Source organism: Camellia sinensis, chromosome 3 (assembly GCF_055761805.1).
Source record: "Camellia sinensis isolate YWXY chromosome 3, ASM5576180v1, whole genome shotgun sequence".
In the NCBI taxonomy this organism is placed as follows: domain Eukaryota; kingdom Viridiplantae; phylum Streptophyta; class Magnoliopsida; order Ericales; family Theaceae; genus Camellia; species Camellia sinensis.
The window spans coordinates 67,656,451-67,671,835 of NC_138963.1; the positions used below are offsets into that span (position 1 = coordinate 67,656,451).

The following is a 15,385-nucleotide window of genomic DNA, read 5'->3' on the forward strand; positions in this document are numbered from 1 at the left end:
TGAAATTCAAAATGACAAAGTGCAAATGAAACATAATTTAAGAAAATTTAGTGTAATTTAACTCTCATTTCTTTAATCTTTTAAATTTTTAATCAAAAACTCAATACCAGAACATGCTTAATAGGAAAAATTATGTGGTTATCTTGGAGTAAATTCATATGATGTGCAAATTAATAAAATTATCTGACCTATACTTTGTATTTGGTTTCCCTCCGCTTTGATAATAGACTGGAGGTTGTTGAGACCCACCACGACTCTTATTTTGATAATTTGAATTATTTAATGTGTAAAACTCATCGAGTATTATATACTTATAAAAAATTACGTTGATTGGATATCGATAGCTATATGATCAAATCAGTTTTGTATAAAAAAAATAGACGGTGAAAAAATAAATAATTAACAGAAATCTGATTCGATGAAATAGTTATCAATATTCGAACAACGTAATTTTTTACAGACATATAATACTTGACGAGTTTTACACATTAAACTATTCAAATTATCAAAACGAAACTTATGGTAAATCCACGAGCCGTACAGCACTCTAGTCCAATTAAAGATGGGAGGGAAGCCAAACCCTTTATTTTTTTTAGTTAAAAATTGAACAGTCAACTTGATAAATATCAAGTGATAAATGGAGTGAGACATCAACAAACAAGAATACATAATTTGGTTAAAATGTTTAATAAAAGTAAAAAATGTGAAAATAATTATTAAGATAAAAAAAAATATTTTATACCTTAATCAACTATTTTTATCACAATCATTTATTTAATTATAATTTTTTTTTACAAATTATTCTAAACATATTTTTTTTTCTTCATCTTATAAAATAATTAAAAAAAAAGAACAAGTTGTCAGACGAAGCAATTATTTCTAAAATCAACAAAATTCCCAGTCTTTTATAAGCTGTAAACCACAGCACGCTCTCTCTCTCTCTCTCTGCCTCTTTTCCTGTTGTACTTTCTCCACTCTCTCCCTCTCTCTCTCCCCTAAAAATTCAAGGCAATGGCTCTACCTCCTTGGCAATCTTCATGTCCTTGTTCTTTGAGGTCATGCATTGCAATTCTTTGCCTAGTTTTGGTACAAACCCACAAAGCTTCATCAATATTGCTAGCTAATTTGAAGAACAGACACAGCCACCAACACCACAACACCAGACCCATGATCCAAACCAATCAAACCTCTTGTGCTCTGTTCATGGGCACTTGGGTTCGCGATGACTCTTATCCTCTCTACGAATCCTCTGCTTGTCCATTCATCGACCCCGAATTCAACTGCCAAATGTACGGCCGACCCGACTCCGATTACCTCAAGTATCGCTGGCAACCTTCCAATTGCGAGCTTCCCAGGTTACTAGCTTTTTTTACATTCTCTGCTTCACTTTCTCGGATTATCATTTTCTGCAATAATGTTTAATTTAAGATTAAAATACAAATAATGATGGTTTGAATAGATGATTTAAATTAAATTGGACAAGCCATTTGACCTAGTAATTTATGTTTTATGTTTTATGTTTTATGTTTTTGTCCTTGACATAATGAGAAGGTTACAAGTTTTGGTTTGAGTGGACGGAGTGAGTGAGATCCTTTTCGTTGTTATCTAAACCCCCTACTACCCTGTTGTGTGCCAAAAAAAGAAAAAAACTCAAAATATAATATCATACTTTGCAAAGATATTTATCATTCACACCAGTAATGTTAAAACTTTACCCATTAATGTCAATAAATTCATAGTATAAGAATTGGATCCATCTAGTTTAAAAATAAATTATTTTAATTATTTTTTAATTTTTCAATTAAAAATAAAAATTCCCAAACCAACTGATATATGCAATAAATTACAAGTTAGACCCATGTCTTGTTACTTCAGTGTGGTACTTTTTTTTGAATGTCCCAAATATTTTCCTTTATTGCGCCCAATCTGTGTGTGTTGGTTTCGTAGATTGTCATATGGTTTTCTGAAGGGTTCAGCTTTTCTGGGGCTAGGGCTGAACCCATCCAGTTCTGTCTGTCACGGACACTTCACATTGACAATTTAAAGCCCCATATGAATGTCTTTGGACTAAAATATTATAAAATAAATTATTTTAATTAAATAAAATAAAATATTATATTTAATTTTTAATTATTTTATTTTTTTCTTATAAAAATTTTAAAAAATTAAAAAATCTATTACAAATGTGACTCTTTAATCCTAAATTAAAATAGTTAAAAAAATTAAAAAAACAATCCATACGAATCCAAAAAAGACAAATTACACTATTTGTTATTATATTTCAATTTTTTTGTTATTTTAATTAGATTGATTTTAATTTTGACATTTTCTTTATGAGGGTTATTATTTACACTCACCTTATTTCTTTAGATTCCCATTTCTTTTATTTTTTTTAATTATAATTTTATTTAAAAATAAAATTTCATTTTTATCCTCATTTCAAACCCTCTAATCCTAATTCCCCAAATCTTAACCCTAATTCCCTCACTTCCAATAGCCACAGCTCACCCTCCTCACCCCCAATACCGACCGTCCAACCACCACCACATCGCAGCACCACCGTCACCCCCACCACCGCCATCATCGCAACACTCGCTCTCTTTCTCCTTCTTCTTCTTTCTACCATCGCGCCACTACCATCACCGCCCACCACCTATTCACCGCTGCCATCACCGCCCACCACCTATCACCGCTGCCATCACCTATCGCTACTGCCATCACCATCCTTCTATTCATCTTCCTTCGCGATCCCTAGCTGCCGCTAGCCGTCGCCGCTGTGATTGAAAATGGTTGCTGCGATTCCGAGATCTTGGAAAGAAAAGATTGAAAATGGTTGTTGCGATTCCGTTCATCTTCTTCCTCATCCTCGTCTCCTAAAACCCTAACCCTAATTCTATCACCGCCCATCATCACCGTCGGCCACGCCTTCCCCCACCCGACGGTCGAGATCTATGGAGATGGGGGTTCACAATTCCGTGATCGAAGAAGATGGTTCGCGATGAAAGAAAATGGTTTCATCACTCCACCGTTGCTGTGATTGAAAATGGGAAGGCAATGGTGATAGCGGCGGAGTGATGAGCTGGGAAGGCGGGTGGCGGCCGACGGTGAGAAGACAGCAACGGTGGCGGCCGGCAATGAGAATAGGCTATTAGAAGATGAGTTGGGGGTTCAAAGAAGAGGGGTATAGGCAGGTGTTTAAAGAGAAAATGGGAGAAACTCAATTAAGGGTTATTTTGGAAATACGAGTATAATCAGTTTTTTAAAAATTGATTATAAGCTGATTATAAATCAGTTTTTTATGAGAAAGGAAAGTGAATTATAATTTGAAAAGTAGATTATAATCCACCTCTCAAAAGAGGGCTAAGTAGATATGGGTTTAAGGGTCAGTAATTATTCATAGCACTAATTTAAGTGTTTTAATGGAATATTAATGATATAGTAAGAAAAAAAAAAAAAAGACAGACTAACAAATCAAAACTAAAACATCACATCATATTAAATAGGATTTACTGTCAACTCATTAAAGTTAGTTTTAGAATTTAAAAATTAAAATTTCAAAGTATTTTTCGTTTAAGGAAGTGGGAGATCCAAAGAAATAAAATAGGTATAGATAGCAATTCTCTTTTTCATTTTATTTATTAATCTCAATTTTGTTCAATTGATTACAATCATTAATATTTTTGATGAAAAATGCGCACACGAGTAGTCAATATCATGCTTTTAGTAGAAAAATTATAAACTTGCTTAATTAAATGAGGCAACTTTAGTAAATTGATGACTTTTTTTTGTAAAAAACTATTAAATTGACACAAAATTTAAAATTAAGAATGAAATATGGGTCAACTAAAATTGTGGAGGCCAAATGACACCCGACAAAATGCTTGTAATTTAGCCATTTTGGTTGTCCTTATATATGTATGTTCTTATGAATAAAATATATACATATATATATATATATATATGTATGTTCAACTTTGTTGTTCCTATTTTACTATCAATGAAGTTCTTATTTTGCCAAAAACAAATGAAGGGCATATTTTATATAAAATTTAGAAAGCAATTATAAATAAGTAGTAAAATTTATTAATATAAATAAGAGTAATATTAGGGATTATGAAAAAAAATCATGAAGATGATTTACTTGACGAGAGTTACAATTTGAACAGTTCAAATTATTAAAAGAACCCGAATTGGGCTAAAAAAATAAAATAAAAATAAATAATCAATTGATCTGATAACAGTAATTATATGACTTTATATAATTTTTTTCAAAGAATAGATAAGCGTAATTTTATTTACCCAAATCTTTATGTATATTAATAATTAAATTATAATTTTTTTCATATATATATATGTATTATTCTTTGTCTGACACCGTATCATTATCAATATTAATTTTTTCATGATGTAAAGAGTTTAGAATATAAATCTATCAATGGCCCTGTTTGGTAGGACTTATTTCCAGCTTGTTTCAGCTTTTAGCTTAATTTAAGCTATTTTGATGTGTGTAGTTCAGCTTAACAATACAGCTTATAACTTTTTATAAGTCAAAAATCAACTTATTCTTTGAGTGGGGGAGAAGAAACTTAATTTATAAGTTAAAAATCAGCTTATGTTCACAGCTATAAGCTATAAGCTGTTAGGCTATAAGTTATAATCACTTACTCACAGCTCTACTAAACGGGGCCAAAATAAGATGGGTGATGAGCTAAAACGACGGGGGCTCAAAGGCTCAAAGGCGCATTCTTTTTTAAAACAAATTATGTATCTAAAAATAAATAAATTAAAAAATTGTTTAGAACATAACATATGATACAAATATAAAATTTAGTGAGGTGTGAATTACACCTAGAACAAGTTAAAAAAATCTCATTCAGTAAAAAAAAAATTAAAAGTTAACTTTTAACCTATTTTAAGTTATATTATTTCTCACATAAAAATGTCAAAAAGGTTAAAAAAAGTAAAAAAATTAGCTTTAAACTAAAAAAAAGAACTTTTTTTTATTTTTTATTTTTCTGTTTTCAGCCAATGAGGCCGCGCCACGTCACTGGGGTATGTAGCATTGTTCATTTTTTATATCCAAAAAAAAAAAAAAAATTCTACCCACAAATTTTAAATTCATAACTCATTTTTAATATTTATTTTTAGTACATTTCTCTTTCTGGGTATTTTTCATGCTATATTAGCAAAATTTTCTATTATTTTATAGTTTCAATGGGGTTGATTTTCTGTCGAAAATGCGGGGGAAGACTGTGATGTTTGTGGGCGACTCTCTGGGAAGGAACCAATGGGAGTCGTTGATTTGTATGACTTCAGCTGCGGTGCCTCAATCACGGATGCAAATGATGAAAGGAGATCCTCTCTCAACCTTCAAGTTCTTGGTGAGCGTGTGATTTTAATCGGACGGCTATTATCAATTAATTAATTCAATCAATCCCCTGATTTGGGTTTTGTTATGGTGAATTGCAGGACTACGGTGTAGCCGTGTCGTTCTACAGATCTCCCTATCTGGTGGACATTGATGTAGGGGAAGGGAAGAGGGTTCTAAAGTTGGATGATATATCAGAGAATGGGAACACGTGGAGGGGTGCAGATGTGCTGTCATTTAACACCGGTCACTGGTGGAGCCACAAAGGATCACTCCAAGGGTTAGTAATTTAATCCTGTTTTAGTTCAACTCTAATGATATATATGATTTTTTTTAAAAGTAAAAATAAAATTATATATAGCATTTTCTATTTAAGAAGGACAACAATGATATACAGCCACAAAAAAATTAACTAAAAAAGTAGTTTGAAAATTAAATTTATAAACTATATTCATGGGTGTTGGCCGGACCACACTTATCAAATTAGAATGTTTAAATTACACTAATCTCTCTTTATGTCTAGAAAAAATATATACTGAGTTTTACAAGTTTGTCATAATTATATTGTGTTCTTTTATAATTTTGATTCACATGACAATTAGCCATTGTCACAAGTCACTAGTTAATTGTATTAATGAAAAAACATAATATTATTATATACTTTTATTTTGAAAGGTTAGATGCAAATTAAATTATATGAATCTAGCCGGAGATTAAAAAAAATACTATGAACTCCATACGTTGGCTTAATTATACTGATTGTTATTTTAGTAAGATTTAAACGATTGGAACTAATACGAGTAAAATAAGAACATTTTAGTTTAAAAGAGCAATAATATAATTTTTCTGTTCATATGAGTAAACAAATTATTAAAAATAAATAAGTTAAGTATTATGTGAAAAAATTTAAAGGAATAATGCTATTATTTTAAATTTGTAAGGCTCAATACATTTTATCAAAATCTCATGGGTGGTTAGTGTAATTTACCTTAAAATATATGATAAATAGTTGAGGGATGATGATGTGTAGGTGGGACTACATGCAATCAGGAGGATCATATTATGAAGACATGGATCGTTTGGTTGCTTTGGAGAGGGGTCTGAGAACATGGGCCAGATGGGTTGACACCAATGTTGACACAAGTAGAACAACACTCTTCTTCCAATCCATCTCTCCTACCCACTACAAGTAATTATTCTCTCTCTCTCTCTCTCTCTCTCAAATTATTGTTTGTTGAATGCCTGCTCTAAAATTTAAGTGCAAATGCTTTTTGTTTATGGAGAATTTTTTTTTTTTAAAAGACTGTAGGCTCCATTCATAATAGCTGTAATCAGATTCAAGAAAATGATAGGAGCTGTAAAGCCTGTAATTATGCACCACTTTGTCTATGGGGGCTTGTATTGTCAAACCCTATTGAGTTGAAAAAGATTAGGTGTACATAAATATGTCTAGTACAGATAAGACATAAATATTCATGTGAATATTTTGGGTTGTGTGTTTCCTTTTGTCAATTTTTCCTAATTGTGGGTAGATTTTTGATGTGGATAGGACTTTGTGTGAAGAAAAAAAAATATGTGAATGAAATATAAGTTAATTTTATTTTAAATTTTTATTAAAATTTATAGTTCAAATATAGTTTTTGTGCATGCAGCATGATGGCCCTTTTGGTAACACTATAAATAAGTTTATCGATTTATTGAGGTCATATTACTTTTTTTATTTTTTTGTACATATTTTCATAATAAACAAAAAAGTTAACTCATAAGTCATACTCAAAACAACCTTGAGATTTTAAGCTGCTTTTCCTAGTTTTACCATCATTTCAATTTCTGGGATCAATCCGTTTATACATGTAGAATTATTCGAAGAAGCTCTGAGCTTACTCTTTTTTTTTTTTTTTTTTTTTTTTAAGTAACTTTTTGATTTTTGTAAAAATTTAAAAAGTTAATGTACTTGGAAAATTGCTGAAATAGTATTTTTTGTGAGTGAAAACAAATGTGGCATTTAGCTTTTCTAGCTGATGACAAACAACTTGGTAGCCTTCTTTTCTTTCTTTTTTTTGTAGAGCAAAAGCTGACTTTTTTCTCAACACCCAATCGCCCAATTAATTTAAAAAATTGGCATCATTTGAAAAATATTGAGTTTAAATTGAAAAAAATTAGAACTATAAAAATTAATTTGTTTTGAGTATCAAATTCTGAATTTTGTTTGTAATTTTTCTATATTGTTTTTATGGGATCCACAAGCAACACATGTTAAATTAATGTGCCGAAATTACTAAATAATTTAATTCAAAACCTTAGGCTTCGTTTGGGAATAAACTATTTTAGTAATTTTTTGGTTTTTGACAAAAAAAATGTGCAAAAAAAATAGAGAGAGTGATGTGACAACTTATAGTAACTTTTGACTTTTTGACTAAAACAGAAGGTTGCCACATGAAGCCGAGTAAGTATAAGTTTGAAAGTTGGTATAATTTAATAATGCAAGTATGAGTGGACCCCCAGATACCCAAAATAAGCTAAGAGACAGCTTCAAAAGAATCAAATTTAAGCTAGCTTTCTGCTTAAATTTAAACAGAAGGTTTTTGTCATGTAAAATGTATCACAAGCTTGGCCTAAGCACAATCTCAAATTTCGTTATTTTAATTTATTTTATACCTTTTTGGCCCAAACATCAGTCTAATTTTGCCTAAATTAAGCATCCATTGCCCTTCAAATTTATGAGGATTTGTGCTGATGCCTTGTCCAATTTGCACCGGTGACAGACCTGGAAATCATGCTTAGGGCTTTCCAAAATGGCAACAATTTTCTAATTATTTCATCATTATCGAAATTATCACGTCCTAAAAGATTCACTTTTAAATGTTAAAAATTGAAAATTTCATTAAACAACAATGATTTAGACTACTAAAAAATACACCACTAATAGCACTAATGCATTGGGAATGATAAAAAAAAAGAAAAAAAAAAAAGAAACAAGGCATAGAAAGTGGACGGGGCTCACTGCCACACCATTAGTGCTCCTTCTAGTGCTCCATTTTTAGTGCTCTCAAGCATTTTTCTTCATTAAATTCACAACTAATATTTCCATGAAAAGGTCAGTGGTGCTGGTGCTGGTACTGGTACACTGGTGCATCTCAGGCAATTGAATCTGCACTTCTGTGATCCTTTTCTGTGTTCCTAGACTTTTCTTGTCCAAATCGTCTCTTTTGAGGTGGAAAAAAATGCATATACTTGATCTATAGCACCCTTTATCTTTTCTAATTCATGAGTTCTATGTTTTTTATTATATATAATATATAATGTTTTTTCTCACTTGGTCTGTCTGTTGTCAGTACAGTGTTTGTTTGTTTTCTTTCTTTTCCCAACCATGTGAATATTAATTATTAAAAAAAATTAATTTGAATGTTTCCTGGTCTGTGCAGTAACATGCAGCAATGGTGTTCACATTATAATTTTTAGTCCCAAATTTAGTTGGTGGAACCAAACATGTGCAAATGTCTGAAGGGGACAATTTATGTTGTTCTTGCAACCAAACAAAGAATAAAGTTCACTAATCTAATCTATGGGAAGTGACTTTTTTAATGGTTTTTAGGCTAAAAAATATGAGGTGAAAAAAAAAATATGTTTGGGAAACATTTGACTTTGTATGAGTTGAAAACTTTTTCAATTTTTAGTGACTTTGTTGCTAAAATTATGCGTTCCCAAACAAGGCCTAAATATTCTCTGTATTATATATATATATATATATATGAATTTAAGTTGTGTTTGGATTTATGAACATGATGGATTTGAAATAATTATTTGAAAATTTTCATCCATAGGATTATTCTTTCACAAAAATCTCATAAAATAGTTCTATTCTATTCTAATTTCTCCTCTGTTAGTTTCTCAATCCTAGTAGCTTATAAAATTCACCTTGAATTCGTTCATTTGAAATTTGTTCATTCGAACAGAGCCTGAGTGACGAAGAACAAATTGTCAGAAAATGTGAAATTTTAGTGGCAACATGATTTCTCCACATTTAGTGACAACTTTATAGTCGGCAAGATAATTCTCATCCCCAAAACTCAATTTCCTAGCACCAAATTTATATGATTTCGATTATATCTGAATTGCAATCTTGATTACAGCCCAATGGAATGGAATGCCCGGACATCAACAAAGAGCTGTTATGGGGAGACCGTGCCGATGAGTGGCGACATAACCTACCCAGGGGGATACCTAGATCAAATAAAGGTGGTTGACTCGGTACTAAGTGAAATGAACAGCATGGTACATATGCTCGACATAACAACGTTGTCGGCAATGAGGAAAGACGCGCATCCCTCCATCTACAGTGGTGATTTGAACCCCGAACAACGAGCTAACCCTGACCACTCTGCTGACTGTAGCCACTGGTGCCTTCCTGGTGTGCCCGATACTTGGAACGAATTGTTCTACACGGCTTTGTTCTTCTAACAATTTTAGTAGTATCTTCTATAGGAATATGCCCCCGGAGATGGTGCTAGTTTTTATAGCTATTGATGTATGAAAAAGTCAAGAAATACAGGAATCGATCACGGAAATGGACACAACACTCTCACACGAGGTGGATTCCACTCCAATGTGAGAGGATTGTGTTCGGTTTTGTGATTGGTTTCTGTGCGAGTAGAAAAACTATTGATGTACACCCATATAGCCTTAGGATTGGATGCAAATTGCTCCTTTAGATATCACTCTTGTAAAATAGTGGCATTTGGGAATTGGGATGTTTATTATTTGTTAGGGGAAATAAGGCAACTTAATTCCTTGACTCAAATCTTAAAATATTACTAATGAATCATCTTTCTGTCCTTTCTTCCTTAATTTTTTTTTTTTTTAATTTCTATTTTTGTTGAGGGGTTGTAGAAAGAATTGGTTTGACTGACCTTATGGTAATGTATGAAGTGTCCAAAAGACAAAACACAATTTGTGATGGTCACAAACAGGCCTCATGGAGGAAAGTCATTACTGAGAGGTATAAGGTTTAGGGTAGTGAATGGTTTCCATGAAATGTCATGTGTTTGGAGAAGTAATGTTGATTTGGATGTTTAAGGTTTGAGAGTTTATTTTCAAACAATCTGTTTGTAAAATCGGGAAATGGACAGATTCTGAAATTCTGGAGGGATGTATGAATAAAGTGATAGACCTGTAAAATTGTTATATCCAACACTGTTATGGTTTAGTTTTTGTTTTAAAAAGCTCAAGAAGGAAATATTGGGAACCTTTTTGTTTGTGCTGAATTATGGGGGTGTTTGGGAAGAAAAAAAATAGCCTAATTTAGGCGAAAATTCACAAAAAGATAAAATAGGCTAAAATAGCTAATAAGACAAAATATCACATCAAATTTATAATCATTTCAGTTTTTCTCTCACAAACATCACATCCAACCATAAAAAAATCCAATCATCTTCCCAAACACAAAAATTTTAGCCTACTAAAATAGCCAAAAATTAAAATAGCAACTTCCCAAACGAAGTCATGATCTCATTGGCTGTCGAGGAATGAATACCAAAGGAGAAGATAAACCTCTTTTGGAAAAGTGCTAGTAAAATGACAAACAGGATGAAAAGGAAGATCAGAGACTTGATGAATAAAAAGAGCTTGATCTAAACCATAAAGAAGAACTATACATGTTCTGAACGAGAATATGGAGGTGGTGATGATGAGATAATGGAAGAAGAATAGGATCAATTTCAACCCCTTTGGATTCCAAGAGGTTTTTGATAGGATATCACACAACTCAGAGCAACCGGAGCAGAGTAAGTTGCAGCAACATCAGTTCACTACAAGCAGTGCCAGTTCATCCAGTGTAACAGAATAAGCAGTGCCAGCTCATCAAGTGTAACAGAATAATAACTGTATTAGTTAGTGGTTGTAATTAGCTGTAGTTAGAGTATGTTGGGTTTAGAATTAGTTAGAACTAGAGTTAGTTTAGATGGTTATGAATGTATATAAATATCAATGTAATCTGTCATTGAAATAATATAATGAAAGTATAACATAGTAAATTCATTTCATTCTCTGAAATTCATCATGGTATCAGAGCTAAGCCTGCTCTAGCGAGCTTTAGAGATGTCATCCATGGCGTCTTCAACAGCACCACCTACTCTTCCAGCCAATCTTGGTCTCTTGATTTCTAATCTCTCTTCTTTTGTCAATGTAAAGCTTGACTCAACAAATTTCATAATCTGGAAAACACAATTACAGAATATACTCAGAGCAACTGATCTTCTTGATATTCTTGATGGATCATCTTCATGTCCTTCTCCTTTTGTTCTTGATTCAACTGGAAAAGAGATACCTAATCCTGAATTTTCTAAATGGAAGATGATTGATAATCATCTTCTCAGCTGTGTCACTGCTACTCTCTCACCTTCGATTTTCACTTCGGTTCTTCATCTCAAAACTAGCTCTGAGGTATGGCTAACTCTGAATAAGCGTTTTACCTCTCTTTCTAGATCTCATATCCACCAATTGAAGAATAAACTGAATTCGATTTCTAAGAAAACTGAGTCTATGGAACTCTACTTGAGTCATATCAAAGAATTGGTTGATCAGTTGCATCTTGCCTCAGCTTCGGTTGATGATGAAGATATAGTTCTCATCACCTTGAATGGATTGCCAAGTGAATACGATGCTTTTAAAACTACTATTAGAGCTCGTTCTGAAAGGATTACTATGGATGAATTATCTTCTTTACTGTGTTTTGAAGCTTTACATATTGAAACTGTGTTCTGAAGCTTTACATATTGAAGAGAAACAAAAATCTTCTTCTGAGCTTTCTCTGGCCTATGCTGCTATGAAAGATAATGCTTCTGCTTCAAAAGGTTTTTCTACATATCATCATGGCAGATCTAACTACAAAGGAGATTCTCGAGGTAATTACAGAGGGAATAGGTCTGGTGGTAGATATTCTTCTTCTTCTAGAGGAAGGTATCAGTCCAAAAATCATAATCAAATTCGATCTACTTTTGGTTCAGTTTGTCAGATTTGTGGCAAGCCAAATCACTCTGCATTTGAGTGTTGGCATCGTATGGATCCTCATTTTCAGCAGTCAACTCAGTCTTCTCCACAGCATTTTCCTGCTTCATCTGGCTCTAAAGCTTACACTACATCCACCTCTGACGTTGCTTCCCAGAATTGTCTCTTCAGCCTTGGTATCTTGACTCTGCTGCCACAGATCATATTACTAATGATCTTGGTAATCTGACTACCTATCAACCTTACACTGGTTCTAAGAAAGTCGCTGTGGCTGATGGTTCTCCTCTACCTATCCATCATACTGGTTCAGGTCTTTTACCTACTCCACATCATTCTTTCAAACTCAAAAGAGTGCTCCATGTTCCTTCTCTTTCTTCTAATCTTCTTTCCGTTCAGCAATTAGCCAAAGACAATAATTGTTCTATTACTTTTAATAATTCTGCCTTTTCTATTCAGGACAACAATACCAAAGCTACACTCCATAAAGGCTTCCATACGCATGGTTTTTATCATTTTCCTTTGCATTCTTCATCACAAGCATTTCACAGCACCACTGCTTCTCCAGATTCATTCATGCTTTGGCATCAAAGGCTCGGCCATCCCTCAGCTTCCAAGTTTCAACATCTTCATAAGTTTTTGAATGTACCTTTAGGTTCAAATAAAACTTCATTTTCTTGTATTGATTGTTCTATGTCTAAGAGTCATCGGTTTCCTTTCAACTTGTCTAATTCTCATGTAAATCAACCTTTAGCTCTTATTCATAGTGATGTTTGGGGTCCTTTTCACCCTGTTGGTTCTACTTCTATCTATAAATACTATGTGTTGTTTGTTGATGATTACTCTCGCTTTACTTGGCTTTATCTGTTGAGTTATAAAAGTGAGGGTTACTCCAAGTTCTTGGAATTTAAATCTTTTGTGGAAAAACAATTTGGATTTCCTCTCAAAATCCTTCGAACAGATGGTGGTGGAGAATTTCTTAATCATCAAATGGAACATTTTATCAAAACCGATGGCATTTTGCATCAACAATCTTGTCCTCATACACCCTCTCAAAATGGTGTTGCTGAGTGGAAACACAGGCACATTACGGAAACTGCTATTGCTCTTCTCCATCAGTCTTCTTTACCACTCACCTACTGGTTTGATGCTATTGCCACTGCCACTTTTCTTATTAATAGGCTTCCTAGTGCTTCATTGTCTCATGCCTCCCTTTTTCAACTTTTATTTCACACTTCTCCAGATTATTCTTTGCTTAAAGTGTTTGGTTGCCTTTGCTATCCTTGGCTTTGATTTTCTTCCACTCATAAGCTATAACCTAAATCTGCGCCTTGTGTATTTTTGGGTTATCATCCATTCATTAAAGGTTACAGGTGCTTCAATTTACAAACTGGTCACACTCTTATTTCTAGACATGTTGTTTTTCATGAAACAATTTTCCCCTTTTCTACTCCATCATCTACATTTACTACACCCACTCAATCTACTCTCTCTTCCTTCTTTTGGTCTTCTTCTCCACAGCCTCGGCATCCCATGCCTCCTTCACAGTCTCCTCTGCTGCCGTCACAGCCTCTGCCTACACCTTTATCACCTTCCCATCCTAATCAATTGTCCACACAGCCTGTTCAGTTATCTCAGTTGCCTCCACAGTTCCAGCCGCCTCGACTCCCACAGCAATCTCCGCTGCTTCAGTCGTCTCAACATGCACAGCAACTTCGGCAGTCTCCCTATACACAGCAGCATACACAGCAGCTTCAGCAGCCTCTTATTCCTATTAATTCTATTGCTATTCCTTTACCTCTTCCTACTCCCTCTTCTACTTCTAACACTCATAGTATGCAAACCAGATCCAAGTCTAAACTTTCTTCTTCTCTTCCTTCTTCTTCTTGTTTTCTTACTTCTAGTCCTGCTTCCTCAACTGAACCTCTTTCTTACAAATCTGCTCTTACCTCTCCTGTTTGGTTTCAAGCCATGTTAGATGAATATTCTGCCTTGAAAATGCAACACACTTGATCCTTGGTTCCTCTTCCACCAAATAAATAAGCCATTGGGTGTAAGTGGGTTTTTAAACTTAAGAAAAATTCTGATGGTACTGTGGCTCGGCATAAAGCCCGCCTTGTTGCTAAGGGATTTCTTCAAGAACATGGCATTGATTTTCAGGACACTTTCAGTCCTGTTGCCAAACAGCCCACTATCGCATTCTTTTGTGTTTGGCTTTGCACTCTAACTGGTCTTTAAAGCAATTGGACATCTCCAATGCCTTTCTCCATGGTCGTTTGGAAGAGGAGGTCTATATGGTTCAACCTCCCGGCTTTATTGATCCTTCTCACCCACAGTTGGTCTGTAAACTTCATAAGGCTTTGTATGGCCTCAAACTGGCACCTCGGGCTTGGTATTCCACATTTTCTTCCTTTCTTATCTCTCAAGGTTTTGTCATGAGTCAATGTGACCACTCCTTGTTTGTTCACAAAACTTCTTCCACTATTACCTACTTGCTCATTTATGTTGATGACATACTTCTCACTGGAAATGACTCTATTTATATTCAATCCTTGTTAACACATATGCACCAGGCTTTCTCCCTGAAAGAGTTGGGTTCCCTTTCCTATTTTCTGGGCATTTCTGTTACTTCTTCTTCCCTTGGTTTCTTTCTTTCCCAGCCTAAATATGCTTCTGAACTGTTGGTAAAAGCTGGTATGGTGGATTGTAAACCTTGTGCCACTCCGGTCTCTAGCAAGCCTTCTTCTTCTACAGCTGATGTTCTTCCTTGCTCTAATCCCTTTCTCTATCGCAGTATTGTTGGCGGTCTTCAATATTTGACTATTACCCGGCCTGAATTAGCCTATGCTGTGAATCTAGCTTGCCAATTTATGCATTCTCCTTCTAATGCCAATTTTTCTGTTGTCAAGCGGATTCTCCGCTATGTAAAGGGTACCTTGTCTCATGGTCTCACCTTTTCGCCTAGCTCATTTCAGTTGCAGGCTTTCACAGATTCAAATTGGGCTGGTGATCCTT

General features: G+C 33.9%; 1 protein-coding gene across 1 annotated transcript; it reads left to right on the top strand.

The window, feature by feature from the left end:
* The first annotated feature begins 859 nt into the window (after positions 1–859).
* LOC114277700 (protein PMR5) lies at positions 860–10,216 on the top strand. The gene is made up of 5 exons (XM_082919971.1): positions 860–1,355; positions 5,210–5,381; positions 5,470–5,648; positions 6,399–6,557; positions 9,502–10,216. The coding sequence occupies exons 1-5, from the start codon at positions 1,012–1,014 to the stop codon at positions 9,827–9,829; spliced, it is 1,182 nt and encodes a 393-aa protein (XP_082776097.1). The 5' UTR covers positions 860–1,011; the 3' UTR covers positions 9,830–10,216.
* The last annotated feature ends 5,169 nt before the right edge of the window (positions 10,217–15,385 follow it).

Excerpts from the sequence above, each read along its gene's own strand:
- LOC114277700 (XM_082919971.1), top strand. The coding sequence starts at position 1,012 with ATGGCTCTACCTCCTTGGCAATCTTCATGTCCTTGTTCTTTGAGGTCA. Across the intron at positions 5,649-6,398 it reads CACAAAGGATCACTCCAAGG|GTGGGACTACATGCAATCAG; the intron begins GTTAGTAATTTA and ends GATGATGTGTAG. Across the intron at positions 6,558-9,501 it reads ATCTCTCCTACCCACTACAA|CCCAATGGAATGGAATGCCC; the intron begins GTAATTATTCTC and ends TCTTGATTACAG.